This window comes from Cervus canadensis, chromosome 28 (assembly GCF_019320065.1).
Source record: "Cervus canadensis isolate Bull #8, Minnesota chromosome 28, ASM1932006v1, whole genome shotgun sequence".
Classification (NCBI taxonomy): domain Eukaryota; kingdom Metazoa; phylum Chordata; class Mammalia; order Artiodactyla; family Cervidae; genus Cervus; species Cervus canadensis.
This window is the reverse complement of record NC_057413.1, coordinates 45,141,667-45,169,578: the sequence shown is the minus strand read 5'-3', so window position 1 is coordinate 45,169,578 and position 27,912 is coordinate 45,141,667. Positions and strand designations below refer to the sequence as shown.

General features: G+C 51.2%; 1 protein-coding gene across 3 annotated transcripts in view; it reads left to right on the top strand.

Annotated features, from left to right (window-relative positions):
• Positions 1-27,556, top strand: part of MOCS1 (molybdenum cofactor synthesis 1) — a 33,651-nt gene extending 6,095 nt beyond the window's left edge. Inside the window, exons 2-11 of one of the 3 annotated variants that reach the window (XM_043450993.1) lie at positions 2,105-2,231; positions 3,673-3,840; positions 16,713-16,877; positions 19,258-19,319; positions 19,605-19,716; positions 20,134-20,246; positions 20,728-20,838; positions 23,269-23,389; positions 23,888-23,935; positions 26,070-27,556. In XM_043450993.1, coding sequence (XP_043306928.1) covers positions 2,105-2,231; positions 3,673-3,840; positions 16,713-16,877; positions 19,258-19,319; positions 19,605-19,716; positions 20,134-20,246; positions 20,728-20,838; positions 23,269-23,389; positions 23,888-23,935; positions 26,070-26,830 — 1,788 coding nt within the window. In that variant the 3' untranslated portion in view covers positions 26,831-27,556. Of the gene's footprint in view, positions 1-2,104; positions 2,232-3,672; positions 3,841-16,712; positions 16,878-19,257; positions 19,320-19,604; positions 19,717-20,133; positions 20,247-20,727; positions 20,839-23,268; positions 23,390-23,887; positions 23,951-26,069 lie in introns of all 3 variants that reach the window. The other 2 variants (XM_043450995.1, XM_043450994.1) reach the window with 2 other exon arrangements.
• Positions 27,557-27,912: the final 356 nt, after the last annotated feature.

Below are 27,912 nucleotides of genomic sequence, written 5' to 3'. Positions count from 1 at the left end.
CTCAAGGTCTATCCATGTTGCTACAAATGGCATTATTTGTTCTTTTTTATGGCTGTGTCATCTTCCATTGGGTCTAAGTACCACATCTTCTTTATCCATTCCAGAGGCCTGCTTTATTCGGTTGTAAGATGGTGATAATCTGGGGTGTTTCTCTGCCAGCATCCTGAGTAACCCCCTCTTTTACAGCAGGACACTTTTGGCCCATAACTGTCCTTGTTTTATAGCTGGGACAGCAGACCAAGAGGAGTCAGAGAACTTTGCCAGTCCATCAGGGCACACAGAGCCCGGAAATCAGGGTTCTTGCCCCCAGTCCATAGCTCTATCCGTAGACCTGACAGATGACCACCACGGTCATGATTTCACTGTTCTAAAGACTCCAGAGAAATGACTTCTCCCTGCCCTGTATTCCATCCTGTGTACCTTCTTGGACACACCCTATGCAGTTAGGGGAAAGACTACAGAACTTAGAAGACCTGGTTTTGAGTCCTGGTTCCACCAGGGGTGTTCGTGGGTCCCATCCAGGCATTGGTTATAATAATCCTTTCAGGTGTGGGGATGGAGCAGAGAACATTCTTTGGAAACCTCAAGATGCCTTGCAGATGTTATTTCTGTGGGGCAGTTATCATCAACATCTGTCATGACCCAGGGTTGTGTTCTAAAGCAGGGGTCCCCAACCTTTTTGTCACCAGGGACCAATTTCATGGAAGACAGTTTTCTACAGACTGGGGCTGGGGGCTGGCGGGTGGTTTCGGGATGATTCAAGTGTATTACATTTACTGTGCACTTTATTTCTAATCTAATGCTGCCACTGATCTTATAGGAGGTACCGGTCCACAGCCTGGACTTCAGGGACCCCTGCTCTAAAGGGAGGGGGGGGAGAGAGAGAGCAGATGATCTCAGACTTGGGAAAGGGGGAGGGAGGTTGGATGCCTCCTTTCTCTCCCCCAGGATGAGTCTGTGCCTTGTGAGCAGTCTTCAGCAATCCCCTCTGCCCCCCGCCCCCTCAGTGGGTCCTTAATCCTATCTGCTGGCAGTGGGTGGGTGAAGGGTAAGGACTGATGTAATCTGGGCATGGGGTTAGCATGGTGGCCATCCTGGAACCTCCACCCTCCCTTCCTGGGGACTGGTGGCCTCATTCCCTCTGTGGGTCCCCCTGGTTGTACTGTCCTTACCCCAGGGCCTTCTACAGGAGGGGAGACCCCCGTTGTAGGTGTACCCACCCTGGCTGGCTGCGGCCCCTAGCTGCTCCTGGGGGTGTAGTCTGTTGGGTCCTCCTGGGTAGTGGGAGGGCTCCAGAGAGCCCCCTACCCCCCCATCGCCAAGGGGGAGGCAGCTTGTGTGACCACCTCTGCCACAAGGAGTAATTGCTTTGAGCTCAAGGTAAGAAGGGCTTCCCTTGTGGCTCAGCTGGTAAAGAATCTGCCTGCAATATGGGAGACGTGAGTTCAATCCCTGGGTTGGGAAGATCCCCTGGAGAAGGGAAAGGCTGCCCACTCCAGTATTCTGGCCTGGAGAGTTCCATGGACTGTATAGTCCATGGGGTCGCATAGAGTCAGACACGACTGAGCGACTTTCACTTTCATTTTCAAGGTAAGGAAGGGGAAGCCTGGGTTGGAGAATTGGTTCCAAGCCACTGGCCCTCTCAGCTGCCTGCTCCTCCCTCCTCGTTTCTGGATGTGTTTCGCGGGAACTGAGAGGCACATGCCCTCCCGGTGACCCGTCCAAAAGATGCTGGGGATGGCTGTTCCTGGATGGGCGTCCTTTGAGGGAGGCGTGACAGGGAGGAGGTGGGGGCCGGGTGGGGTCTAGTGCCCTTTGCCCTGTCCTGATGCCCAAGCAGCTGCACCCCAGCAGAGGCCCTGCACCCCCAGGGCTGAGCGTGAGGCTTGGAGGGCAGGTCCTTCCTTCTAGACCTGTCTCTCATCCTGTGAATGAGGGGAGACTTCCGGGCCCCCAGAACCGCAGAGCCCACAAATGGATGGAAAGGCAGTGTGTGCGGGTGTCAGAGATGAGGGAGGGGGAGGTTGATGGGCGTGTCGTGTCCCAGAGGTGGGCTCTCCCCACACCTGCCCCCCAGCCTGTGGTTCCTCCCACCCCACTGCAGGTGCCGTCCAGGCCGAGGCCGTTCCTGAGGGAGCGCGCCGCCCCCTTCTCTGCCTTCCTCACCGACAGCTTTGGCCGGCGCCACAGCTACCTGCGGATCTCCCTCACCGAGAGGTGCAACCTCAGATGTGAGTCTCCCCCCCACCCCCGCCCCTGGGGGGCCCTCTCTGGACACCTGTCCCTCTGCTGCAGTGGCCCCTGCAATCACCCCCAGTCCAGGAATCCTCCTCCCCATTCCTCTTTCTAGAAAACTCCACCCAGCCTTCTTCCTTGCTTGTCAAGTGGGGTTCAGGGGCAAGGTGGGGATCAGGAGTGAGTTTTGTGATCCTGGAAGCTGGGTTCTCCTTGGAATTAGGCTGGAGAACAGAATTGCTGCTGGGTTCAGGACCGAGGCTGACCTGGGACCTACCACGGGCTCGGGACTCCTCCTCCTTCCCTCATATTTCCCTGAGGTGCGCACAGTGCAGGCCACGGCATGGGGCCCGCCGGGCACTGTAAACAGGTGAAAGAGGCCAGTGCCCTCGGCCAGCACTGCCGGGTATAGCAAAACACTCCAGTTGCATCAGACAAGTCGTCTGGGGCCAGGCTGGTACACAGTCCTCGTTGCATAACATACAGAGAGCTCTGGGGCAGAGCCACTGCTGGAGGGACTTCCAAAGTGTGTGCGTCCATCTGTCCTGCCTTTCTTCCATTGTTCCTCCCTCCCTCCCTTCCTCCTACTGTAACTCACAGTAAGAAATGTATTTACTTCATGGCCCAATAAACACATGCCTGTGTCGTAAATGTTCAACCTAACAATACTTACCCCATGCAGGTGTTCTGATGTTCTTACCTAATCTGTTCCATCTTCAAAGACCAATTCTAGACCCTTCCCTAACCTGCCTGACTCCCTCGCAGGTCCTGACCACTAGCGCTGTTAAACCTGTCCCACGGGAACTGAAGGGAGGAAATGGTGCCCCGCTCACCAGCCAGGGCTCGCCTCCTTATCCCCTTTTGCTGCCTTGCCCTAAACAGGCGGAACCTCAGTCTTCCAGCCTGTGAAATGGGACTGGTGTTCGGTCACCTGGAGGATCCTAGCCTGGGTGTGGGAGCACGTGTTGCCACAGAGGGGCGTGGCTTTGCCCAGGGCAGGGCAAAGCCTCCTGGCCTCCTGCACCTCAGGACACACAGAGGGCGGGGCTCACTGTTGGTCAAAACCAGATGAGGTGAAGGAACTAAATGATTCCGGCCCTGGCCTTCCGGGCAGACCCCGCCCAGCGGCCCCTCACGGAGGGAGTCGGTCTCCGCCTGCCCCTACCTCCAGCCAGGTTGCCCTGGCGGCTCGTTTACCATCTTTAACCCACGGAGGGACAGCAAGGCCAGATGGCGAGGGCTGTAGAAGAGGAAGGTGAGCCTCAGAGAGCACCTGGCCTAGGGTTTGTGCCACCTCAGACCTGGCCGGGTCTCTCCTCCTGGCTGGGTTGGCATTCCGGAGAAACTTACAGCATGGTGGGCGAGTTGGAGACCGGAGGCCTCGCGGTCTGACCGCAGCACTCACTTCCTTCCTCCGCGCCTCCTCCCTTCCCTCAGGTCAATACTGCATGCCCGAGGAGGGGGTCCCTCTGACCCCCAAGGCTGACCTGCTGACCACAGAGGAGATTCTGACCCTGGCCCGGCTCTTTGTGAAAGAAGGCGTGGACAAGATCCGGCTCACGGGCGGGGAGCCGCTCATCCGGCCGGACGTGGTGGACATCGTGGGTGAGTTGACCAAAGTTGTCACCACCTCTCCCAGGTCCCGCTTCATCCAGCCTGATTCAAATACAAATATCAGAAGTCAACACTCCCTTGGGATGTTATGCTCACAGAGTCCTGCCGCCCTCTGGAAATAGGCACCATTGTTATTCTCATTTTTGTTAAGAAATGAGGCACAGAGCAGTTGGAGAGCTCGCCCAAGGTCGCAAAGCTAGGAAGGGCCAGAGCCCAGTGGTTTGACGTCAGATTTAGATTAAAGTCCTCCCCCGGGGCTTGGAGGCCCGTGTGATCTGGTTCCATCAACCGCAAAGACCTCTCTCCTGCCGCTCTGCCCCCATCCTCCCCCGCATTCAGGCAGCCAAGCCTTTCCACGTGCCTTTGCCCCTCACCGGGAGCAGAGGGCTGCTAGCCTGCCTCATTCAGGTTCTGCACCGGTGTCATCTTCTTAGGGGAGCCCTCCTTGACCGCTCTGTCTAAAGTCACTCCTCGCAGACACCCCCCAGCCGTTCTGCCTCCTAGGAGCTGGCAAGATACAGCCCACCGGCCAGAACAGGGCGACCACATGCTTGTGTGTAGCCTGTAAGCTAAGAATAGTTTCTCTGTTTCTAAATGTGATCGAAAAAGAAAATCAAAAGAATAACATCTGTGGCACATCAAAATTATATGAAATTTTAAATTCACCATCCATTAATAAAGTTTTATTGGCACGTAACCACACCCACTTATTTACATATCCCCCCCCCCCACCCCCCGCCCGCTGCAGAGCTGAGGAGTTGCCGCAAAGAGCATATGGCTGGCAAAGTCAGAAATATTTACTCTCTGGTCTTTCGGACAGAAAAGGTGTGGCGACCCTACTCTACCACATTATGTTATTTGCTTGGTTTTTGTCTTCTTATTAACTAGCCTGAGCGCTCTCAGGGATCTGGGTGGGTTCTGTTCATAGCTGTGTTTTGAGCACCTAGGAAAGTGCCTGGCACACAGCTGGTGCTCACCAGTGTTTGCTGAATGAATGAAGGTGGTTCCAAGTGCAATCTCTGAAGTACGATCCGCCCTTGTGGGGATCTCAGCTGCGCCTGTATACTACTGTTAACAGTCATATATCTTGGGAAACTTTTAAAGTCCATCCTGAGCCTTCAGGTGAAGAGGGTAACCTACCTTATAGGCTGGAGCCGGGGAAGAAATAAAAAGGCAATATCCAGCAAGTGGCAAGTGCTGTGCGTGGGGTGGCCCTTGCCATAGGCTGGTTCTAAGCCCTGAGGTCGGGCGGGGACTGAGTGTGCGATTATAGAAGATGAAGTCAGAAGAGAATAAGGTTTCATTTTCTTGGCTGCTGAGGCCCCCGCCCCTGCTGTCCGCCTCATTGGCTGGTTCAGTGCACATTCTCTAGAGTGCCTGTTTGTGTGCCTGGCACTGTGTTGGGGTCAAAGGGGAATGATCGCAGGCCCCAGCTTCGAGGATCCCAGCCCACTGGCGGGAATAGCTGCCGTGGGGGCTCTGAGGAGGGGCCCAGGGACCCCTGCCAGCTCTTTCCTCCCCCTGCCCTGAGGCCAGCTCCCTACCACCCCCGCTGGTCACTTGACCTGGAATCCTGGCATCGCTCCTGGGCTGCACGCGCTGGCCAAGGGGAGCTGACCTGACCTGCCCTGTTCCAGGCCACTTCTTAGGGCCTGACGGGCAGATTGGGTTCCAGGAAGGGGCCAGACCTGGCTGGCTGCCCTGTCAGGGTGCTACCTCTGCTGTCTGTCCAGGGCCTGTGGGTGAGCCAGAGGGTGGGGATCACTGCTGGCCAGAGAGGGCTGGCTGAGCACAGTCAGGGGGACACAGAGCTCTCCTTGCAGAGGAAGAGGCCAGGGAGCCAGCAGAGGTGGCAGCCACATTGCTGCTCTGGGCTCTTCCACCCCCTCGCCGTGTGAACTTGGGCAGGTTCCCGCCCCACTCGGCTCAGTGTCATGATCCACACAGTGGTTACCTCGGGTTCTCCTGCTCAGGTGGCCCTGGGTTACTGGTCCTGGCTTGGTAGCGTGAAGATCGTCAAGGGTTGATCACTACATAGATGCTGGTTTGGGCAAGGAACGGGCTACAGTGACCTACTGCGAATGATTTGTCTCTTTCTTCAAGGGTGTGTATTGGGGCGGGGCAGGGGGGACTGTACAGCGCCCCCCCCCCCAGCCCTCCCCCAACCCTCCCCCAGTGTTCTGAGACCATGGCAGTCATAGGGCCTTGAATTCCTGTGCTGCTGTGTTTGCTGCCACTTTGACATCTCCCAGCCCAGCTCCTTTGATTGGCAGAAGTGGTACTTCAGAGTAAAACTGCCCTGCAGGTCAGGGTAAGTGGGGCTAGTGAGGAAGAAAGGCTGGAAGGGGAGGGGAGGGGGCAGCAGGCAGAGCTGAGATGTTCACAAGCACTTGTCCCCCACCCTCCAGATGAGAGTTTTTAGGGACTCCATCCAGGGGGCAGAGTGAAGGGGTTGTGGGTTTCACTAAGTCAGCCGTCTTGGTCTCTCCGGGTCCCTGCGTGAGGCTGTCAGCCCTGGGACTGGTGCTGCAGAACTGCCCCTGAGAAGACAGCTCAGCTTGGGAGCCCCTCCAACAATCCAGAGCTGATCCTGCACTGCTCCTCCTGGCTTGTGTATGAGCAAGTTCCTCCCTTCTTGTCGTGGGTTTAGGGCAGTGCTGGCCCATAGAACTTCCCGGGATGATGAAAATGTTCTATGTGTTGTCTGATACAGTAGGCAGCCTTGGGCTTCAGAGGCTGCTACTGTGACCGAGAAACTGAATTTTTAACTTTATTACAGTTTCACTGATTTAAATGGCCATGTGTGGTTAGCAGCTGCCACTGTTGGATGGGGACGGTTTGCGATGTTCAAAAAAAGGAAGCATCAAGTAGTCATAGTCACACCTTACTTGATGATGCTTCACTTTACTGTACTTCACAGCTACTGTGTTTTTCTACAAATGGAAGGTTTGTGGCAACCCTGCATCGAGCACATCCATTGGTGACATTTTTCCAACAGCATTCACTCACTTTGTCTGTGTCACATTTTGGTAATTCTCACAATATTTCCAACTCTTATTTTTGTTGTTACCTTTGTGATGGTGATCTGTGATCAGTTTTGTTTTTTTTTTTTTAATATTTATTTATTTGGCTGTACTGGACCTTAGTTGTGGCATTCAGGATCTTCAGTCTTTGTTACTGCATGTGAGATCTTAGTTCCCTGACCAGGTATTGAACCTGGACTCCCTGCCTTGGGAGCTCAAAGTGTTAGCCACTGGACTGCCAGGGAAATCCCATGTGATCAGTTGTTTTAGATGTTGCTACTGCAACTGCCTGAAGGCTTAATAGTAGTAATTTTTAGCAATAAAGTATTTTTTAATTCAAGTATGTACATTTGCTTAGACTAATGCTATTGTACACTTAACAAACTACAGGATAGTGTAAACATAATTTTTTTTTGACCGCACTGGGTCTTCATTGCTCCGAACAGGCTTTCTCTAGCTGTGGCCAGTGGGGGCTATTCTTGGTTGCGGTGCATGAGTTTCTCATTGCAGAGCACGGGCTTTAGGTGCTCGGACTCAGTAGTTGTGGTGCACAGGCTTAGTTGCTCCGTGGCATGTGGGATCTTTCCAGACCAGGGATTGAACCCATGTCGCCAGCATTGGCAGATAGATTCTTTATCACTGAACCACCAAGGAAGTCCCACATAACTTTTACATGCACTGGAAAACCAGGAAAACCTGTGTGACTTGCGTTATTGTGATGCTTGCCGTAGTACAGTGGCCTGAGCCTCCTGTGGAGGTATCAGCCCCACAGTATCCCTGGATATGCCTGTGAACACACAAGTCCTGTGATGGTGTTGGCAATGCTTGCAGTGCACTTGTTTTGGCTTCTGACTTCAACACTGACTTGTCGCTGTAGGTAACAGCTTAGTTGGACAATCGCTCAGTCCTGCAGGCTTTCACTTTTCTGTTTTGTTCTTCCGTCCTCCGTTCTGTTCATTATGTTGAAGAAATGAAATGTGGAGCATCCAGGTTTCAAAGCTTAGAGCCCATAGTAAGAGGCCTGATGCAATGAAGAGGCATGAACGATTTTTTGAAAGGGGGTGAAGTTTTTTCAATTTATTTTTGATGGACTCTAGTTACATAGAATTTTAGAGTAAATCCTAATCCTGGGTTCGTTAAGTAATCGCATTATTGATCCATGCATGGCCTTTTTTACTTTATTCATACAAATGTTTTTACATGTTTTGATAACGCTATGAATTCCTAAGGAAACCTGCTACCTCATCAATTTTTTTTTTTTTTTTTGGAAGAATCAGATCCCTGGCAAAAACCTTTGACCACCTCTGTGGACTTCACTACCTTGTATTTCTCCTTCCTAAGAAAACACTTTTAAATGCCATGTTTATCATTCCTTTGCTTTTTAAGAATGAGATCGTGTTCCTGAATTTGTAAGTATTGGGCTGTGTGCAGTCTTTCAGGACTTACTCTTTTGACGCAACTGAAATTCACAGACGTCACCCTGAGTTGTGGTTCGTTCCTTTTCACTTCGATCTCCTTTTCTCTTCGGTCTCCTGTTACATTATGTGAATATACCACACTTCCTGTTAGTAAATGTTTGGATCGTTTCCAGTTTCTTGATGTTATAAACACTGCTGCTTTAAACACTTGTATCCTCGTTCATGCATCTTGGTGTACAGTTTCTGTAGGAATGGAATTGCCAGGGTATGGAATATGTGAATGTTTAACCTTGGCAAACAATTCAGCATTGTCTTACAGTGGTTGTACAACTTTACACTGTCCCTAGCAGTACCTAAGTATCTTTTGGATCCTTCCCAGCATTCAGTATTATCATTCTGGACTTTTTCCAGTGGACTGTGTATAAAATGCCATTTTATTGTGGTCTTGCTTTGCACTTCCCTGTTGAGAATGAGGTCAGGTGTCTTGTCACATGTTTATTAGCTATATATATATATTTATTTATTTCTGTGTGTCATACCAGATCATGTCATATGCCCATTTTTCTCTTTGGTTTTTCATATTGGTATGGTCCAAGTTCTTGATATGTGTTGCAAATATCTTCTCCCAGTTTGAAAAAACAAGCCATACTATCAATAGTAGCTCCTGAATTTATTAGTTTTGTCTTTTATGGTTAGTGCTTTTTGTACTTAATGAAATACGTCACTCAAGGTCAGAATAATACCTATGGTTTTACTAAAATATTTGAAGTTTTGTTCTTGCATTTAAGTCCTTAGTTAATCTGTGAGTAACTTCGGGGAATCCAGTTTCATTCTTTTCTGTGTGAATAGTCACTTTTTCTAGTTCCATCTATTGAATAATTTCTACTTCCTCCATAAATAGACTATGTGTGGATTGGTCTGCTTTGGGTTTGTTTTATTCTATTTAGTTTGTCTATCTGTATGCCAGTATCACAGAGTCTTAATCTCTGTAGCTTCCTAAGTCCATTATCTGATAAGGGAAGTCCGTTTTAATCTTTAACAGTGCTTTAGCTAGCTATACCAAGCTTTGTCTATGAGAATTTTAGAATCTGATTACCATGTTCCCTGGAAAATTCTGTGTCTTTTTTTTTATTGTGTCTAAATACACATAACAGAAAATTTACCATCTTACTTAAATGTACAGCACAGTGGTAGTAAGTACATTCACATTATTATGTAGTCATCACCACCATCTATTCCTATTGTACATCTGACATTCTACTCCTATTAAACAGTGACTTCCCATTCTCTTCTTCCCCAGCCCCTAGCAACCATTATACTTTCTATCTTCATGGTTTGGGCTGCTCTAAGACCCATAGCAGGAAAGCTATCACAAACCTAGACAGTGTGTTGAAAAGCAGAGACATTACTCTGCTGACAAAGGTCCGTATAGTCAAGGCTGTGGTCTTCTCAGTGGTCATGTACGGTTGTGAGAGCTGGACCATAGAGAATGCAAAAAGCCGAAGAATTGATGCCTCAAACTGTGGTGCTGGAGAAGACTCCTGAAAGTCCCTTGGACAGCAAGGAGATCAAACCAGTCACTCTTAAAGGAGATCAACTCTGAATATTCCCTGGAAGGACTGATGTTGAACCTGAAGCTCCAGTATTTTCGTCATCTGATGCAAACAGACAACTCTTTGGGAAAGTCCCTGCTGCTGGGAAAGATTGAGGGCAGAAGGAGAAGGAGGATGTCAGAGGATGAGATGACTGGATGGCATCACCATGCAATGGGCATGAACTTGGGTAAACTTTGGGAGATGGTGAGGGAAGGGAGGCCTGACTTGCTGCAGTCTATGGGGTCACAGAGCCGGACACGACTGAGCAACTGAATAAGAACCTCATAGAAGTGAAATCCTGTAGTATTTGGGTTTGTGTGTGTGTGTGTGATTGGCTTATTTCATTTAGCAAAGGTCCTCAAGATTCATTCATGTTGTAGTGTAGTGAAGAATTTCCTTTCTTTTTAAGGCTAAATAATATTCCACTGGATGAACGTGCTACATTTTGGTAATTCATTCATTGATCAGCTTGGATTGCTTCTATGTTTTAGCTGTTGTGGATAATGCTGCTGTGATCATGGATGTACAAATATCTTTTTGAGACTCTACTTTGAATTCTTTTGGGTGTATACCCAGAAGTGGACTTGCTGGGTCATATGGTAATTCTGTTTTTAATTTTCTGAGGAAGTTCAGCACTGTTTGTAGGGAAGTCAGCTTCCCAGTTGGCACTAGTCGTTAAAAAAAAACCTGCCTGTTAATGCAGGAGATACAAGAGATGAGGACTTTAATTCATAGTTTTATTAAAGTGTAATTTAATTATATGGCCAGAGAATCTTATCTGTATGAAACTTATCCTTTCAAATTTATTGAGGATTGCTTTTTGACCTAGTATATTGGCAATTTTTATAAGTTTTTTTTTAATTCTTGAGCAGTTTATCCTTTAATTATTACATGAAGAAATCTATATTTGTTTATTGGACCCAGCAGGTTAATTTTCTTGTCTAAACCTTTGGTTATGTCAGTCTCTGCTGACTTTCTATCTGCTTGGCCTGCCAATGATAAATAAGTGGGTGGATTTGTTGGTTTCTCTCAAAGGTCCTATCGCTTTTTATTTTATCTATAGTTGAGGTGATTTTATTAGGTTCATATGTGGTTAGAATTGTTATGTCTTCTTCATAAATTGGATCTTTTATCACTAAGTAGTAGGTCTCTCTCCATAATGATATTTTTGGTCTTAAGGTTTATGTATTTGATTTTACTAAAGCTATATCAGCTTGCTTTTAGCTTTCATAAGATTATTTTATCTGTTTTCATCTATTCATTTTTAACCGCTATGTGTTCTTATTCCTTCAGTATGTCTTTTACAATAGCACAGAGCTATTACTTTGATCAAATTTAACAATCTGTGACTTTTAACTGGCAAGTTTATTCTAGTTGCCTTTGTTGTAATTATTGAGATAGTTGGGCTCATTTCAACAGTTTTAGAAAATCTGTTGTACTTTTTTGTGTTTTTTCCATCCTTTTTGGCTTTTACATAAATGACCACCCGCTTTTCTTCCAAACAAGGCAAAAGCTTTAGCACACCCTTAGACCTTTGATTTTTTTTTTCAACCTTCCCCACTGTTATTGTTGATGTTTTCTCGAATTTTACTTTCAGGTTATTACGAATAGTCTGCCCCGCTGTGTCTCTTGTAAGCACCCTCTCTGTCTTTTTAAGATAACTTTACCAAGATGTTTGATCATGTGTAAATGCACATTGTTTGCATTATCTCTTGGATTTGTTTCTCTTATATGAATATTTTTGTTGTGGTTTCTAATGGTGACTCCAATATTGATGGTGAATCTAATTAAATCTGATGTGCCAAGTAGTTTTTATAAGGTTTTAAAGCAGTTCAGTTCAGTCACTTAGTCGTGTCCAGCTCTTTGCGACCCCATGGACTGCAGCACGCCAGGCCTTCCTGTCCATCACCAACTCCCAGAATTTACTCAAACTCATGTCCATTGAGTCAGTGATGCCATCCAACTATCTCATCCTCTGTTGTCCTCTTCTCCTCCTGCCGTCAATCTTTCCCAGCATCAGGGTCTTTTCAGATGAGTCAGTTCTTTACATCAGGTGGCCCAAAGTATTGGAGTTTCAGCTTCAACATCAGGCCTTCCAATGAATGTTCAGGACTGCTTTGCTTTAGGATGGACTGGTTAGATCTCCTTGTAGACCAAGGGACTCTCAAGAGTTTTCTCCAACACCACAGTTTTATAATATTAAAGTAGTAATTTTATAATATTTGAATGCATATACAATTTTGTGTTCAAGGTTCATTCCTTCATTATGTTAAGAATGTCACTGCATTGTCTCCTTAATCAGTCTGGCTATTGGGAGAAGTCTTATGTCAGTCTGATTTTTGCTGTTGGTCATATGCTCTTCTTCTCTGGGTCGAGTGTTGCCTTTGTTGTCTAATTTCCTTAAATTTACTATAATATGTCTAGGATAAGCTTTTCCTCATCTGTCCTGTTGGCGTTCAATGAAATTTTCCTGATATAGGGAAATTTTTTTCCATTTTCTATTCCTTCCTTCTCCCAAGTTTAATTTTTTTTTTCTGGAACCTCTATTTGGATGTTGACCCATCTACTTAGATTCTCCACTGTTCTTAAATTATATTTTGGTGTCTTATTCTCTTCATCTTTTTCCTAGAAGAGCCCTTTAGTCTTACCTTCCAGCTCATCAATTTCTCCTTCTGTGTGGATGTTACCGTTTATCTTCTTGTGCCATTTATTTCACAATAATGTTTTTAGCTACTGCTTCCCCTTGTTCCCTTTTGCCATGAAAAATTCTGTTTCATTTTGTTAAAATCCTCTGTTATTTGTTTTGTTATATTTGTATTTCTCTTACAGTCTTGGTCTGTTTGATCATTTTTTTTTTCTATTGATATGAATGGAGGGTTGGAGTTTTTTTGTTTGTTTTTGGTCGGGGAGGCACGAGATGTACTTCTCAAGGGTCTCCTTAGTTTAGCCAGTAAATTTACTGCCCTGAGGATATGAGCTATTCTGTATGACACAATGGGAAAAGGTTCAAGGCCAGATCGTAGTCTTTGATAGGCCCAGAGAGCTCAAGATGCCAGAATATCACAGTTATTCACTTATGTTTGTAATCTTCCCCACCAGGGACCAGCCTAACCCTAAACCCTAACCCAAAACAAGTCTCTGGCGTTCTCACTAAATAAGGTCTTGATGTTGTCTCTACTCAGGTCACTGACACTGCCTATAATAGAGGCCTGACTCTCTTCTAAAGACACTGATGCTGTCCTAACTCACTCCCTGTCTCTGGTCATAACTGTAGCCTTGATGCTTGCCCTAACAAAGGCCCTGACAATGTCCCTAATAGCCTTAAATACCCCTCACTATCTCCCTAATCCTATCCCTAACTAAGCCCCTGATGCTGTCCTTAACTAACAACCTGTCTCTTACTAGGGCCCTCAAGTTTTCTCCAACAGAGGCCCAAATACTGTCCCTAACTAAGGCCCTGAGGCTGGCCCTAACTAATGTCCTGACTATGGCTCTAACTAATGCCCTGACGCTGGCACTATTAATTCCCTGACGCTGGTCCTTACTGAGGCCCCGAGGCCCTTTCTAACTAAGGATGCTAACGTCAGACTGTGCAGGTTGTGTACTGGGCAACTCCAGGAGATGCTGTCCACCTAGAGCCTGATGAGAACGGCACCTCCCGGAGTGATGTAATCCTGGAGTGATGTAATACGGTGGTCTAGCAGGCCTTCTGCCCTCGGGGAGAAGCAGGTTTGAAGGAAGCAGTGACCCTCAGTGGGCTTTGGAGGAGGAAAGTGGAGGAATGGATGCCTGAGGCCAGACAGTCCCCCACTGTGGTCTTCAACTCCCAGCAGGACATTGACAGCTTCCCCCCGCCCCCACCACCCACCTGACCTCTAGTGAATTCCTGAGCTAGTTCTCTGGTGCTCCTATCACCTATCACCAGATTCTTCAGTAAGGGGACAAGCAGTTATCATGCTGAGGCATCAGTGGATAAGGGCAGGGAGAAAGTTTACCCGCCCACCCCCCACCCCCGCTGGCTTCCTCTTAACTGCTTTCATTCCCAGTCCCCTTCAGCTCCACGCCCCCTTCCCCATACCAGCTCAAAAGCTCAAAACTCATCATCCTATGAGTTTCTCAAGATTGTCTATTTTTTTAAGCTCCTAGATTTCTGTGTTTCTTCAGGGTTGATTTGTTGGAGGGAGCCAAGAACTACTACTAATTTTTTCACATTGGCAGAGTCCCCAGAGTAAAGTTCTTCACTTTGTTTTTAAAACAACAACTTTTATTTTTACACTTTCATTTTCTTATTGCAAAAGTAATATGTGTTTATTTCAGATAAGCAAAAATGATATCACTGCTGCCTAACTGAAACTGCTGTCAACATTTTGGTTTGGCAACCTGCCTGTCCTTTTTTCTTCTCTCCCTAATTTTTAACTACTGTTTTTAACCTGCCCGCTGGACTTTGTGTATTTCCCAACAACCTGACATATTTTGGTACAGAGTCATTTTTAATTTCATGATATTCCATCATCTAGACAAAGCATAATTTACCAGTTGTCTGTTTTTGACCATCTGGATGTTTTCCTACTTCCCTTTATTATGTATTGCTCATTGACCAATACATATTTGTTGACGATATTGTTCACATCCATGATTATTGTTTTGTTTTTTTTTTTTAGTTTTTTGGTTTAATTTAGATTCCATGTTTAAGTGAGATTATGTAGTATTTGTCTTCTCTGTCTGACTTATTTTCATTTAACATGTTGCTCTCAGGGTCCATCCATGCTGTTGCAAATGGCCAGATTTCCTTCGTTTTATGGCTGAATGATATTCCATTGTGTGTGTGTACCACATTTTAATTATCCATTTATCCATTAATGGACAAGTCTGGGTTATTATAAATAATGCTACAGTGAACATAGGGTGCATATATCTCTTCGAGTTAATGTTTTCACTTTCTTCAGATAAATACCCAGAAGTGAAATTGCTGATCCCAGGGTAGTTCTATTTTTAAATTTTTAAAAAATCTTTGCGCTGTTTTCCATGGGGGCTGCACCAATTTACGTTCCTACCAGCAATGCACAGGGGTGCCCTTTTCACCACATCCTTGCCAACACTTGTTATTTCTTGTCTTCTTGATCATAGCCATTCTAACAAATGTGAAGTGATATCATTGTGACTTTGATTTGTATTTCCTTGATGATGATTAATGTTGAGCACCTTTTCATGTATCTGTTGGCCATCTGTAGATCTTCTTTGGAAGAATGTCTATTCAGATCCTCTGCCCATTTCTTAATCAGGTGGTGGTTTTTGTTTGTTCTTTTTTTTTTTTTTTGGTGTTGAGGTGTATGACTTCTTTGTGTATTTTGGGTGTTAACCCTTCGTCAAATGTATCACTTGCAGATATCCTCTGCTGTTCAGTAGGCGGACTCAAGTCCACCGTTTGCTTTGCTCTGTGCAGGCACGTTCCTTTGATGTAGTCCCACTGACTTACTTTTGTTTCTGTGGCCCTTGCTTTTGGTGTCTGATCCAAAAAAATCATCACCAAGGTCAGTGTCAAAGTAAGCCCCTTTGACTTACTGCCTGTTTCCTCTTAGGAGTCCTATGGTTTCGCATCAAGATTTAATCTGTTTTGAGTTGAGTTTGATTTTTGTGTATGGCATAATAGAGTGGTCCAGTTTCATTCCTCTGCACTTGGCTATGTAGTTTCCCTGTCCTTTCCCCATTATATATTTCTGGCTTCCTTGTTGTGAATTAGTTGACCGCACATGCATGGGTTTATCTCTGGACTCTGTTCTGTTCCATTGATCCATGGATTATTTATGTGGCTGCTCTGGGTCTTAGTTGCAGCACGTGGGATCTTTAGTTGTGGTATGTGGGATCTAGTTCCCCAATCTGTGATTGTCCCCTTCATTGGGAGTGTGGAGTCTTATTAGCCACTGGACCGCCAAGGGAATCCCTCACGGGTCTTTTTTTATTCCACTATTATACCATTTTGATTGCTACAGCTTTGTAATATAGTTTGAAATCAGGGAGTGTGATGCTTCAAGCCTTGTTCTCCTTTCTCAAAATTGCTTTGACTATTGAGAGTCTTCTGTGGTACCATACATATTTTAAGATTGTTTGTTCTCTCTCTGAAAAATGCCATTGGAATTTTGATAGAGATTACATTGAAATTTGATAGAGATTGCATTGAATCTGGAGATTGCCTTGGGTTAGGATGGTGCATTTTAACGATGTCCATTCTTTAATCCACAAGCAGAGAATATCTTTCCATTTATTTGCGTGGTCTTCCGTTTCTTTCATCTGTGTGTCATAGTTTTCACTGTCTTCTGACTGTCTGCAGCTACTCAGGGTTGCCCCCATCCCCTTCAGCTGGCTAAAGTGCTGTAGCCTTGGGATAAAAGCTGCCTTCCTCCTGCTGGTGGGGATGTGAGGGCGACCAGTACACCCAATCATCCCTATACAGTTCCCTATAAGGCGGCCTCCCTGCCACACGCAGGGCCCTAGCTCCTGCTCCTTGTCTAGGTGACTGCTCACTTGGTGCAAGCTAGTTTCCCTCCCACTTTGTGCAGAACCTCCTCCTCTGTGCTCTTTGGGCTCTGGTCTCCTTAATCCATCTGGTCCCATCTGCACTCTAGCAAAGGGAGCACTCGGTCTTTGATCTTTTGGTTGCTTTTTTAGATCATTGTTTTTATCCTTACATTTCTTGCTAAGCTAAACCTGCTCAGTAGTAGTCCACAGAGAGCCCATTTTCTATCCCCTTGCAGAGTTTCTTCTTTCAGCCCTTCTCCCGGCCTCACCAAGAGCAAGCAGGCTGACACCCCTCCCTGTTCTCTCTCCAGCCCAGCTCCGTCGCCTGGAAGGCCTGAGGACCATTGGCATCACCACCAATGGCATCAACCTAGCCCGGCTGCTGCCTCAGCTTCAGAAAGCTGGTCTCAGCGCCATCAACATCAGCCTGGACACGCTGGTACCGGCCAAGTTTGAGTTCATCGTCCGCAGGAAAGGTGATCAGATGGGGTTCATGGTGGAGGGTGACCCTCCCAGGCCCTCGTAGCAGGGGAGCCGTGTCAAGTGCGAGGGGCCTGGTCTCTCCCCCTCCGTGTCTGGGCTCTCACGAAGCCTAGACGTTTATTCCTCCCTCCTCACTCTTGCTGCATGTCCCTTTTCTCTGTGGCCACCCCCTTGAGGACATTTTGGGATCAGATGCTAATGAACCGTGGCGACCAGCCTTCCCTCTTCCCTACCCAGCACAGAGAGCGTTCCCAGAACACAGGACGTTCCATTTTAAAACCAAGACAGTCCTGGGCACGCTGGGACAAATTGTTTACCCTGTAGTGAGGTCTGAGGAAGTGCGGGGCAGCCTGGGGGTGGAAGCTGCCATCCTAGATGCCAGGGACAGGGCCAGCGCTGCCAGGTGGGGGGGTCCCCCAGCACCCAGGGGTGCTCGCTGGGCCCCTCCTGATGTAGCAAGCCTCTTCCTTCACCCCCTGCAGCCAGCGTACCCACAGCCACCTCCTGCCAGGCTCCGTCAGGGAGGGGCCGAGCCCTGGGTCTCACTAGACTGGCACCCGCCATCCATGAGCCCTGGGTTGGGTGGGAGGTTCTGTAGAGGGTCGGACGCCCTTTGATTTGGGGAGGGCGGTATACTACCGAGACTGCTCTGGAGGATCAGAGAGATGGCTGGGGAGATCTGGCTCTCCTTCCCCTTCTCTGGAAACAGCCTGGAGCTCTCAGCCCCACCTCCTCTCCCCTACCCCCTCACCCCCCCCAGCTTGTGACTTCCTGTTTATACCCAGCAGTGTGCTGAGGAAGCCTAGGACAGTCTTTGCTTCCTGCGAAGGGCCGCTCCGGGCTCAGCGGAGGGACAGACACAGGACGCTGCTCTGCCTTATAGACTACGAGGGGCTGAGAGTGTGATGCCGGGGGACCACCTTTGCTGGTCATGTGGTGTCAGTTCAGGCCTGCAGAGGGGACGAGAGAACTCTCTCCCATTAGGGCTGTCTCTCCTAGCAGGGGCATACTGGGAGGGCTTCAAGGAGGAGGCGTTACTGCTGGGCCTGGAGGGATGGAGCATTCGAATCAAGGGAGCTCACTCTGATGTGGAGCATCAGTTGAACCTGCAGGGGCTCTGAGGCGGGGAGGTGGAAGGTGTAATTGGGAGCTTTATTCACACCCACCTACCCCTAACGTCCACCTGCAAACACACACCTCCCCACACCCCCTGCCTCCTTGACTCCTTTCCTGGAACGAAGATTGGAGACAGTAGATGCTAACATCAGATCCGCCCTCCCACTTGCCCCTCTGTGTCCCCTGCCTCCTTTTGGAGGGAGAGTGCTTTACAGAAGAGAGAACTTACTAACAACACATTGTGTAAATGCTGTCCACTCTTTCCTTTGCCATGTCTTCCTGCCGTCTTGGGGAGGGCATGGCAAGTCACTCCAGTATTCTTGCCTGGAGGGTCCCATGGACAGGGCCGCCTGGCGGGCTACAGTCCATGGGGTTGCAAAAGAGCCGGACATGACTGAGCAGCTGAACGCGGCTGTCTTACTCCAGAAACGCTCCGGGGAAGCCGTGGAGGCCAGCTGGGGGCAGGGGAGGGTCTGTAGGCACCTAGATGTTTGGATGCATGAGTGAGCTGGGGCAGGAGGAGAAGGCAGCCTGGGTCCGCAGTCACTGCATTAACCACAGAGATGGGTGAGATCCACATGCGTGGGACGTGCTCACCAGCCCGGCCCAATGTCTGGGCCTCTTAGGTGCTTGAGGAGAACGTGAAGAGTGGGTGAATGGATGCACTGGGGAGGAGGAAGCGCTGTGAGGGAGTTGGGGAACCTACATTCTGAAGGACAAACGCAAGCCCACCCCCACTCCTGCCCCCGGCCCCAGTGGGCACTGACTGCCTCTCTGCACCTCGCTTTCTTCCTCTTGACCATCAGCGGGCTCATCTAGATCAGGGTCCCCACACTACAGCCCACCAGCCAAGTCCAGCCCCTGTGCCTGGCTTTCTACAGCCTGCGAGCCAGGAATGGATTTTGCTGATAGCATTTGCCATGAATTTAATGATAAGGGACATTCGCCATGAATCCCAATTAAGCGAAATATGGTCCCTGCAAAAAGAACTTCACTCTTCCATTCTATTTGCAGAGCTGTGTTATAAGTCATACTCAATTATTGTCATATTCTGAATTTAGTTAATGAAGCCTTTATGATACATGTCTACACAATAGCCTCAATTTTGCCTCTTGGCCTACAGAGCCTAAAATATCTACTCTCTGGTCCCCGGATTCTGTGGTCTCTGAGGCTCCTGATGGCTCTGGCACTTCACTGTGGGTGTGGGGTCGGGGGGAGAGGGAGGCAGTGCCTAGACCCTTCTCTCCCTTCCCACAGGCTTCCACAAGGTCATGGAGGGCATCCACAAGGCCATCGAGCTGGGCTACAGCCCCGTGAAGGTGAGGACTTCCTGGCTCCTCCAAGACAGCCTCCATCCCTGGCCAGAGCAGCTGCAGGGTAGCCCCCACTTCCTTTGGCCTAGTTCCTCCAGCCTTGCCCCTGCTCCCCTCAAGAGAGGAGAGAAAACCAGTGACCCCATGGGATCTTCCACCCCCATGGAGAACTGGGGGAGAGCTGCAAGGAATGGGACCCTGGGTGGAGAGCCAAGGCAGGTGCCAGAACCAGCCCTCCGTCCCGGAGAAAGAACAGGGCTGACCCTCACGGTTCCCTCGTTCCCCGACAAGGTGAACTGCGTGGTGATGCGAGGCCTGAACGAGGACGAACTCCTGGACTTCGTGGCCTTGACCGAGGGCCTCCCCCTGGACGTGCGCTTCATCGAGTACATGCCCTTTGACGGTCAGTGGGTGCCACAGGGCAGAGTGGGTGGGGGAAGAGGAGGCCAGGCCTGTCCGCGGAGCCTGGCCAGGGCCTCGCTGAGAACACAGCGGGGGCACTGCCAAGGACCCTGGGAAGGGCTGAGTGGGCAGACAAGGTCAGGCCACCCTTGTGGATGCTGCTGACCTCAGACCCCACTGTGCGTGTAGGAATTTCTCCAGGGATGGTGGGGAGGGGTCTGGCTGGCACCAGGCCCGTGGCGGGGACCAGAGGCTTCTCGTGGAGAGCGTAGGTGTGGTTCCATCCCCCCATTTCAGGCTGAGCCTCGTGCTGTCCTGGCCCAGAGGCAGAGAGCTGGTTCCTGGGCTGCGGGAGGGTGAACTTAAAGCCCCAGCACCCCCATAGCGTGCAACTCAGTGGCTGCCACCCCCAACACAGGCAACAAGTGGAACTTTAAGAAGATGGTCAGCTATAAGGAGATGCTGGACACCCTCCAGCAGCAGTGGCCGGAGCTGGAGAAGCTGCCCGAGGAGGAATCCAGCACAGCCAAGGTTGGGGGCAGGACGGCGGGGCCGGGGCTGGAAAGAGGGTCATGCCACCACCCTAAGACCCTTGGACGGGAGAGCTGGCAGGGTCTGCGCTGGGGGTGGAGTCGGTGATATAGGACAGTGCTCTTTAAGCAGGAAGTGATTCACGGCTATCATAGCGGACTCCCTGCTTCACTGACAGGCAGGAAGGCCTGACCTGGGTTAAGGAGCTTGTTGTGGGGCACACCAGAGTAAGTGGTGGACAGGAGCTTGTCTGGCCCTCCCACGTGGCCGTCTCTGGCCATGCTGCCCCCAGTTCCCTGAAACTTTAGGAGCCTTCATCTTGGGCAGGCCAGGTGTGGGCAGAGAGCTCAGGGTTTCTGTTGTCTGAGGGCCTTGCAGGCGGCTTTCTTCAGGGCTCCCACGGAGAGGAAATGGTGTCAGGTCTGATGTCAGAGAGGGAGAGCTGGCCCACCCCCATCTCCTCCTCCGCGCCCGCCCACAGGCCTTTAAAATCCCCGGTTTCCGAGGCCAGGTCAGCTTCATCACGTCTATGTCTGAGCATTTCTGTGGGACCTGCAACCGGCTGCGAATCACGGCGGACGGGAACCTCAAGGTGAGTGTCTCCTCCCCTGCGGGACCCCCGCCCCTCTGCGCTCTGTATGTGCCTTCCCAGCCGTGCCCCCTGATTGGAGGAGGCTCGCAGGGTACATGAGGGTGATGATGAAATAGTGTCAGGTTTAGGGGGGTCATGGGAGCAGCAGATGGAGGTGAACTTGTGGCTCCCATGGAACTGTCTCCCTGGTTCCGTTGTTGCTTGGGTCCTTGAAGTCGCTTCTGCTTGATCGGGAGCCCCTCTCCAGGACTCGGTGCTATGGAAGGCAGGGGGCCAGGCAGGGATCATTGTGCCTTTTACCACCAGCCCCCACCCCAGTTGCCCTTCCCACCAGGCCAGCGGCTCGTCCCTGAAACCATCTGTTCTTCATATCTAAGCAGCACATGCTGTGTGCTGTGTGTTCAGCGCTGGGCATAGGGGGTGGAAGGGAGGCGCAGACAGGCCCATTTTCTATGGGCACAAAGGCTCCCTCTGAGACCAAGGAGCTAAGGGTGGTAGCATGTGATTCTTTGTCAAATGAGCGGCTGGACAGGCCTCCCTCCAGGTGCGGGGGAGGAGGCATGTCTGAGGTTCACCCTAACTGGGCCAGGGCAGGCTTCGGTCAGCTCTGGGGAGACCACGTGGAGGGCTCGAGCGCCCCCTTCGAAGGTACAGAGCGTGTCCTGTTGGCAGCAGGATGCTGTGCAGAGTTTCTGTACAAGGTGGAGGTTGGATGCCCCATTCGTATTTTAGGAAGAATCACCCCCAGCTTGAATTTGGAAATAGAAAGACAGTTAGATGGCCATTTAGTGAAGTTCCAAACATGTAAGAGTTGAGGTGAAGGTGGGAAGGAAGAGAGAAAGAACCTGGAGATGCAGGTGGGGGTGGAGAGAGGGGCGCCCGGGTGTCTGGGGGGCTCTGGGACCTGGTTGGGGGCGGGGGTGCTGGTGGGCGGGTTTAGACCATCAAGTTGGACATCAGAACGGAGCTGTGCGGCAGACTGTCATAAGGCCAGGGGCTGGATTCCCTGGTGGTCCAGTGGTTAGGACTCCACACTTTTACTGCAGGGTTGAGGGTTCAGTCCTGGTTGGGGAACTGGATTGGGGGTGGAAGGGAAGTGCAGACAGCCCCATAAACTCCTACATACTGCATGGCGTGGCTCAGCCAAAAAAAAAAATAATCAAAACCAAAGGCTTATCTGGGCTGGAGGCATAGGACTGACTGGGCTGTAGATGAGAGATGATGACTGTGTCAGCCTCCGGCCCCGGCCCCGGCCCCAGCTCCGGCCCCAGGAAGTGGAGTGAGGATTTTGAGCAGAAAGTGAAGAATAGGCTGTTTATAGTGCAGGGTTCCGGGGGCCCGTTAAGGGGTGTTGAGGCACTGGATGAGCCGCAGCAAACTGCTGTCCTACCCCTGGGAGGAAGGGGCCCAGGAGGAGATGGTGTCCCTGGGGCCCTGGGAGAGCTGGAGCCTGGCAGAGTGGCCGCCTGGCCGGGGCTGTAGGTGGAAGTTCCACTGCCGAAGTGCGCGGCCTCTCTCTCCTCTCTCCTTCTGACTTCCCAACAGCCAGTCCCCCGGGCAGAAGGCAGCTGGAGGGCCCCCCCACGGCTGCAGAGAAGGGCAGAGAGTGGAGCCTCGGGGCTGATGGGGAGCGAGGAGGGCACCAGCCCGCACGGGGAGGTGGCTGTGCCCTCCGCTGAGAGCTCGTTCACATCCCCTCCGACCATCTCAGTCTGTCAAAGATGCTTCGGTGCCTGTGTCTAGAGCGCCGTGTACAGAGCTGGCACTTCGCAGGGGCTTTATGTGGCTTCATGGGAGGCAGTAGGCATCTCGCTTTGTGGGACCACCCCATCCCCCTCTGAGCAGGGGTGCTCAGAAGCAGGGGAGCGTTGAATCAAGTTTGACCCCAGGATGCCCTCTCCACCAGCCCTCTGCTGTTCATCCACCAGTCAGGGCCCACAGACAGTCAGGGCAGGCGGGCAGGGTCCAGGAGCAAAGGGATGGGGAGAGGATGGAGGGGAAACGGTCTGTGCCTGCTGGTCTCCCAGGAGACCATTTGGACGTGGCTCCCCCTCTCTGGGATCTGTTCTTCTGGCAGCAAAGAGGCCATTCCATGGAATGTCTCAGGAGAAGGTATGCATCTAGATTTTGATGCACTGTCTCTGTTGGCAATTAATTAATTTTTTTTTAAAGCACACTCTACGCGCTGAAAGAAGCATGACTAGAAATCAGACACAGGCCTTGTCTGGTTTTGCTCCCTGCCCTTGCAGCCCCTCTGACTACTCCATCTAGCACCTTCGGCCTCTCATTGCAGGAAATCTTGCTTGGAGTCTGACCAGCCGTGGAAGGCCCTCCTGCTCAGGCCAGGGCGGGGTACTCCTCTAAGGATGGGGGCCAGGGCTCAGGATCCAGAGGGTGCATTGGCCTCACCCACCGTGTGACCCTCTCTAGGTCTGCCTCTTCGGGAACTCAGAGGTGTCTCTACGGGACCACCTGCGGGCTGGGGCCTCCGAGGAGGAGCTGCTGAGGGTCATCGGGGCTGCGGTGGGCAGAAAGAAGCGGCAGCACGCAGGTAGGGTGCAGGGAGGCCGGGCTGGGTAGCGAGTGGGCTGTCGGTAGCAGGAGGGAGGTCTGTAGTTTTGGGGCAGGAGGATGAGGGGCAGCCTGGGGACCCCGTGTGGTCTGTGCTCTCCATCACTCCTGTTGGACCTCTTGACTTGGGGTGTGGTGATGCTTCTTGGCCCAGCAGAGCCTGTGCAAGACAGGGGACCCCAGATGCTCTGGGGCCATTTTCATCAGGTGGGGGAAAAAGAGGGGTGTCATTGCCTCTCTGTCATCCCACACATTGTCTTCTACTAAGGCGGGATCCGGGCACCCAGATTGTGTTCTGGGCTCTGTCATGGGCGACCTTGCAGTGTCCTGCCGGGGTCTTTGTTGGGGTGCATGTAGGTGAGGGCGTGGGCCCGCGGCTGTCACACCACTGTGTCCATCATGCGTTCAGTGAACTCTCTCCCCTGCCCTCTTTCTACCCCCGTCCCTACTCTCCTCTCCTACCCTCCCCTCACTCCAGGCATGTTCACTATCTCCCAGATGAAGAACCGGCCCATGATCCTCATCGGTGGGTGACCCATCAGTACGTAACCACGCACCCTTGTCATTGGGGGTCCCCTGGGGCAGGGCCCCTGCCATAAGGCAACCCCCTCCTCAGATCCTGCACTTTATCCTGAGGTTCTCATCCTTCATCTTTTCCTGCCCCTTCCAGCCTTTACTGCTTCTTTTCTTCCCTTCCACAACTCCCCCTCACTACACGTCCACAGAAGTCATCATTCTGTCTCACAAGAGATCAGGCTGGGAGTGGAGGGGCCCTAAAGTTTATGATCACTGCGTTAGTTGTCCCCTGAGAGTGGAGCTTCTGGTTAAGACAGAGACCTGTCCTCGGCTCTGGGATCTCCCCGCTCGGATGCAGTCATTGTCTGTCCCTTCCCTTCTGCCCCGTGGACCAGGCCATGAGTGTGTGGACCATCAGTGCCACTGGTCCATGTGTTGTTATGTCTCTGTGCTGGGCAGAGCTTTGGCAGCTAAGCAAGCGTATTGCTCAGCTTTCCATGAAGGACGTAGCCAGGATCGCAACTACCTAATTCCGGAACTTCCAGGAACTTATGTATGTGTCCAGGGTGTCTCTAGGAGAAGGAAATGGCAACCCACTCCACTATTCTTGCCTAGAGAATCCTGTGGACAGAGGAGCCTGGTGGGCTGCTGTCCATAGGGTTACATAGAGTTGGACATGACTGAAGCGGCTTAGCATGCATGCATGCATTGGAGAAGGAAATGGCAACCCACTCCAGTATCTTTGCCTGGAGAAGCCCAGGGATGGAGGAGCCTGGTGGGCTGCCGTCTATGGGGTTGCACAGAGTCGGACACGACTGAAGTGACTTAGCAGCAGCAGCAGGGTGTCTCTCCAGTGCATAGGATGCTTCAAGCAGAAGCATCTTGTTATTGAGCTGCATATGGGCTCCAACCCTGGGGACTGGGCCGCTCCACGAGGAGCTTTAGGGATGCTATCACCCCGCTAGCACATGCCCAGGCTAGAGCAGGGGAGGCCTCACCCCCTTGGCCACAGGCAGATCTGGGCCACTAAGCAAGAGAATCGTGCCCTAAGCAAGAGAAGGCAGAGAGAACAGCCAGGGGCAGGGGTTCTTTTCTTCAGCGCTTGGAGCAGAGCCAGCCAGTGCCCTGAGGCAGCCCAGGGACCACACCAGCCTCCCGCACCACAGTGTGCCATTGGGAGGAAAGCTGTGTCACCTGTCTTCTGCCCTCACCTCCACGTCCTCCTCCTCCTGTGTTGGGCCTTGACCCAGCCTGACACGTCTTGATGGCAGAGAGTGGGGGATGCCTGGATAGCCACCCCCGCCCTCCCACCGAGGGAGGTTGTATCTGTGACACTGACAAGTTAGGGGACCCGGAGCATGTTGGAAGGCTGGGAGTTGGGAGACCTGATTGATTCACAAGGAGTAAGGTTACTGTCAAGGATATAGAGTAACTAAAGTGGTCTCATTTTGCATAAAACTGGGAGTTGTCCAGAACAGGGCCTCTCGACTTTCACACGCATTTGAATCCCGTAGGGATCTTGTTGTTTCAGACTTGGATTTGAGAGGTCTAGGCTGTGTCTCTAACAGTTCTCAGATGGTGCTGGTCCCTGGACCACCCTTTGAGTAACAAGAGCCTACAAGGTCCCTGAGGCCCCTGGGACCATGTGAATCAGCCTGTGGCTTCGTGTGCACTTCTGATGTGCTTGAGATGTCATTGAAACAGATTCATTATTTCCCTTAGAATCTTGTCTGCAAAGCAGATGATTACTGTTAGCCCTTCCTGGAAACTTTGAAGATGAGAGTAACTAATTGGTAAATCAGGCTGAGGCCTGGCTATAGTTTTAAGAAAATGAAGGGACAGAGTGGTCATGTGATCAAGGCTTCAGGTGGGAGCACCCCCACCCTCCACTGCAGGACAGGTAGAGACCCTGGGACCCTTGCTGTCTGTACCTCCTGGTGAGGAAGCCTGCATACTTATATTCTGGGGACGCCTCCTCTGTGGATCTTCTGTTTTCTGTCTTCTCACTGTGCTCTTTGCCCTTCATTCCACGTTCCCTAACATGAATGGGGAAACTCGGGGTGGGGTGGGGAGAGAGTTGGGGAAGGAGGTGGTTTTGCAAAAGACCCTTTCGGACTGAGTCTCCTCTTCCATCTTCATTCTAGAGTTATTTTTGATGCACCAAGATTCCCCACCAGCCCTTCCAAGCACTTTCAGGAACTCTCTCGGTGTTCAGGTTCTGAGACGCAGAGTGAATTTCTCCAGCCAGATGGTGACTTTATGGAAAGGAGGCGGGGTCCCTCAGGCCCCTCTTGTTGCCCAGCAGTGGCTGGGGGCCAGCCTCCCTCAGAGACACTTCAGTTCCCACCTGGACTCAGATGCCAACCCAAAGTGCCTTAGCCCAGCAGAGCCCCGGGCTCCTGCTGCTGCCTCAGGACCTCTGCCAGCCTCTGACCAACTGACCCACGTGGACACAGAAGGACGGATGGCTATGGTGGACGTAGGCAGGAAGCCAGACACAGAGCGGGTGGCCGTGGCCTCGGCCGTGGTCCTCCTGGGGCCCATGGCCTTCAAGCTCATCCAGGAGAACCAGCTCAAGAAAGGAGATGCCCTGGCGGTGGCCCAGCTGGCAGGCATCCAGGCGGCCAAGCTGACCAGCCAGCTGATCCCTCTCTGCCACCCCGTGGCCCTGAGCCATGTCCAGGTGCGGCTGGAGCTGGACCGCACGCGCCACGCCGCAGTGATCCAGGCATCTTGCCGGGCCCGTGGCCCCACCGGGGTGGAGATGGAGGCACTGACCTCCGCTGCTGTGGCCGCCCTCACCTTATATGACATGTGCAAGGCCGTCAGCAGGGACATCGTGTTGGCAGAGATCAAGCTCGTTAGCAAGACCGGGGGTCAGCGAGGGGACTTCCACCGAACGTAGAGCTCCTGCCCCTGCTCTCACCCCCAGGCTGGCAAGGTCAAGCAATGGGATGCGATTTCAACCCAAGGGAAAGAGGTCAAGTTCCTTTCACCAGTTACCTTCAGCCGGTAGGAACCTGAAGCCAGCCCACCCCTTCACTGCTAGATGACCTTCACTGACCTTCAGGGTTTCCTGTCTTCCAAGAGGAAACCAGCAGGCCCTTCAGCCTTCCTGGACCCTAAGGTTGTGCCTGGGAGGGTTATCTAACCTTGCTAGATAATCACAGTGTGACTTGTGAACTCTTGGAGACAGTCGAGCCCATGACCTCCACTTCTTGAGTGGGTTTTCTCTTCTCCTCCTTTTCCCAGGAGGAACAAGGGCTCATAAGCAGAGAAACCCACTCTGAGGAAGGGAGCGTGGCTCGTCCTAGGAATGGATCACTTCTCTTTAACTACAGCCCTGGCCTCTCTGCCGTGCTCCCTCGAAAAAGCAGGTTATCCCCCTCCCATTGCCTGAGTCTGTCCCATCAGACAGGCTTCCAGCTTATCAGTTGTACTGTCCTGCAGCTTCTTGCCTTGGCCCCTCCTCCTCCTGAGCAGTATCCCCCATGGGCCACAGCCCCGAGGCCTCCTGACCGAGCACACCTCCTGTACGCCCTCATCCTGGGACACACCAGGTGGGGAGGAGCGGTGGAGCTTGACTTCACCCTCACTGTGCACAAAATAAAGCCACGATTCCAGCTTTGGAGATGTGGGAGTGAGGACTGTCTGTGCTGAGGGCACGGAGCCGTGATGTCGGGTCTCCCCAGCGGCCCAAAGCCGCGCCCCCTGGGGGAAGAGGAACCCCAGAGATGCTGGAAAAGTCAAGAGGCATGCTCTCCACGTGCCCCCGCCTTCCCTGGGGGAGAAGGGAGGCACGGAGTGGGAGGCATGGAGATGCAGCGTCTCCCGTAGCACCGTCAGCTGGGGGCGTCTGAAGCGCTTTCTGTCACCGATAGAGGTCGGGGGTGCAGTTAGAGACTCCTGGTTTTCACATCCCCCCCAAAACACCGGACGCGCTCGCTGGGCTCTCTCGACGTGGGTAGGTTCCTCTGGTTCTCGTCT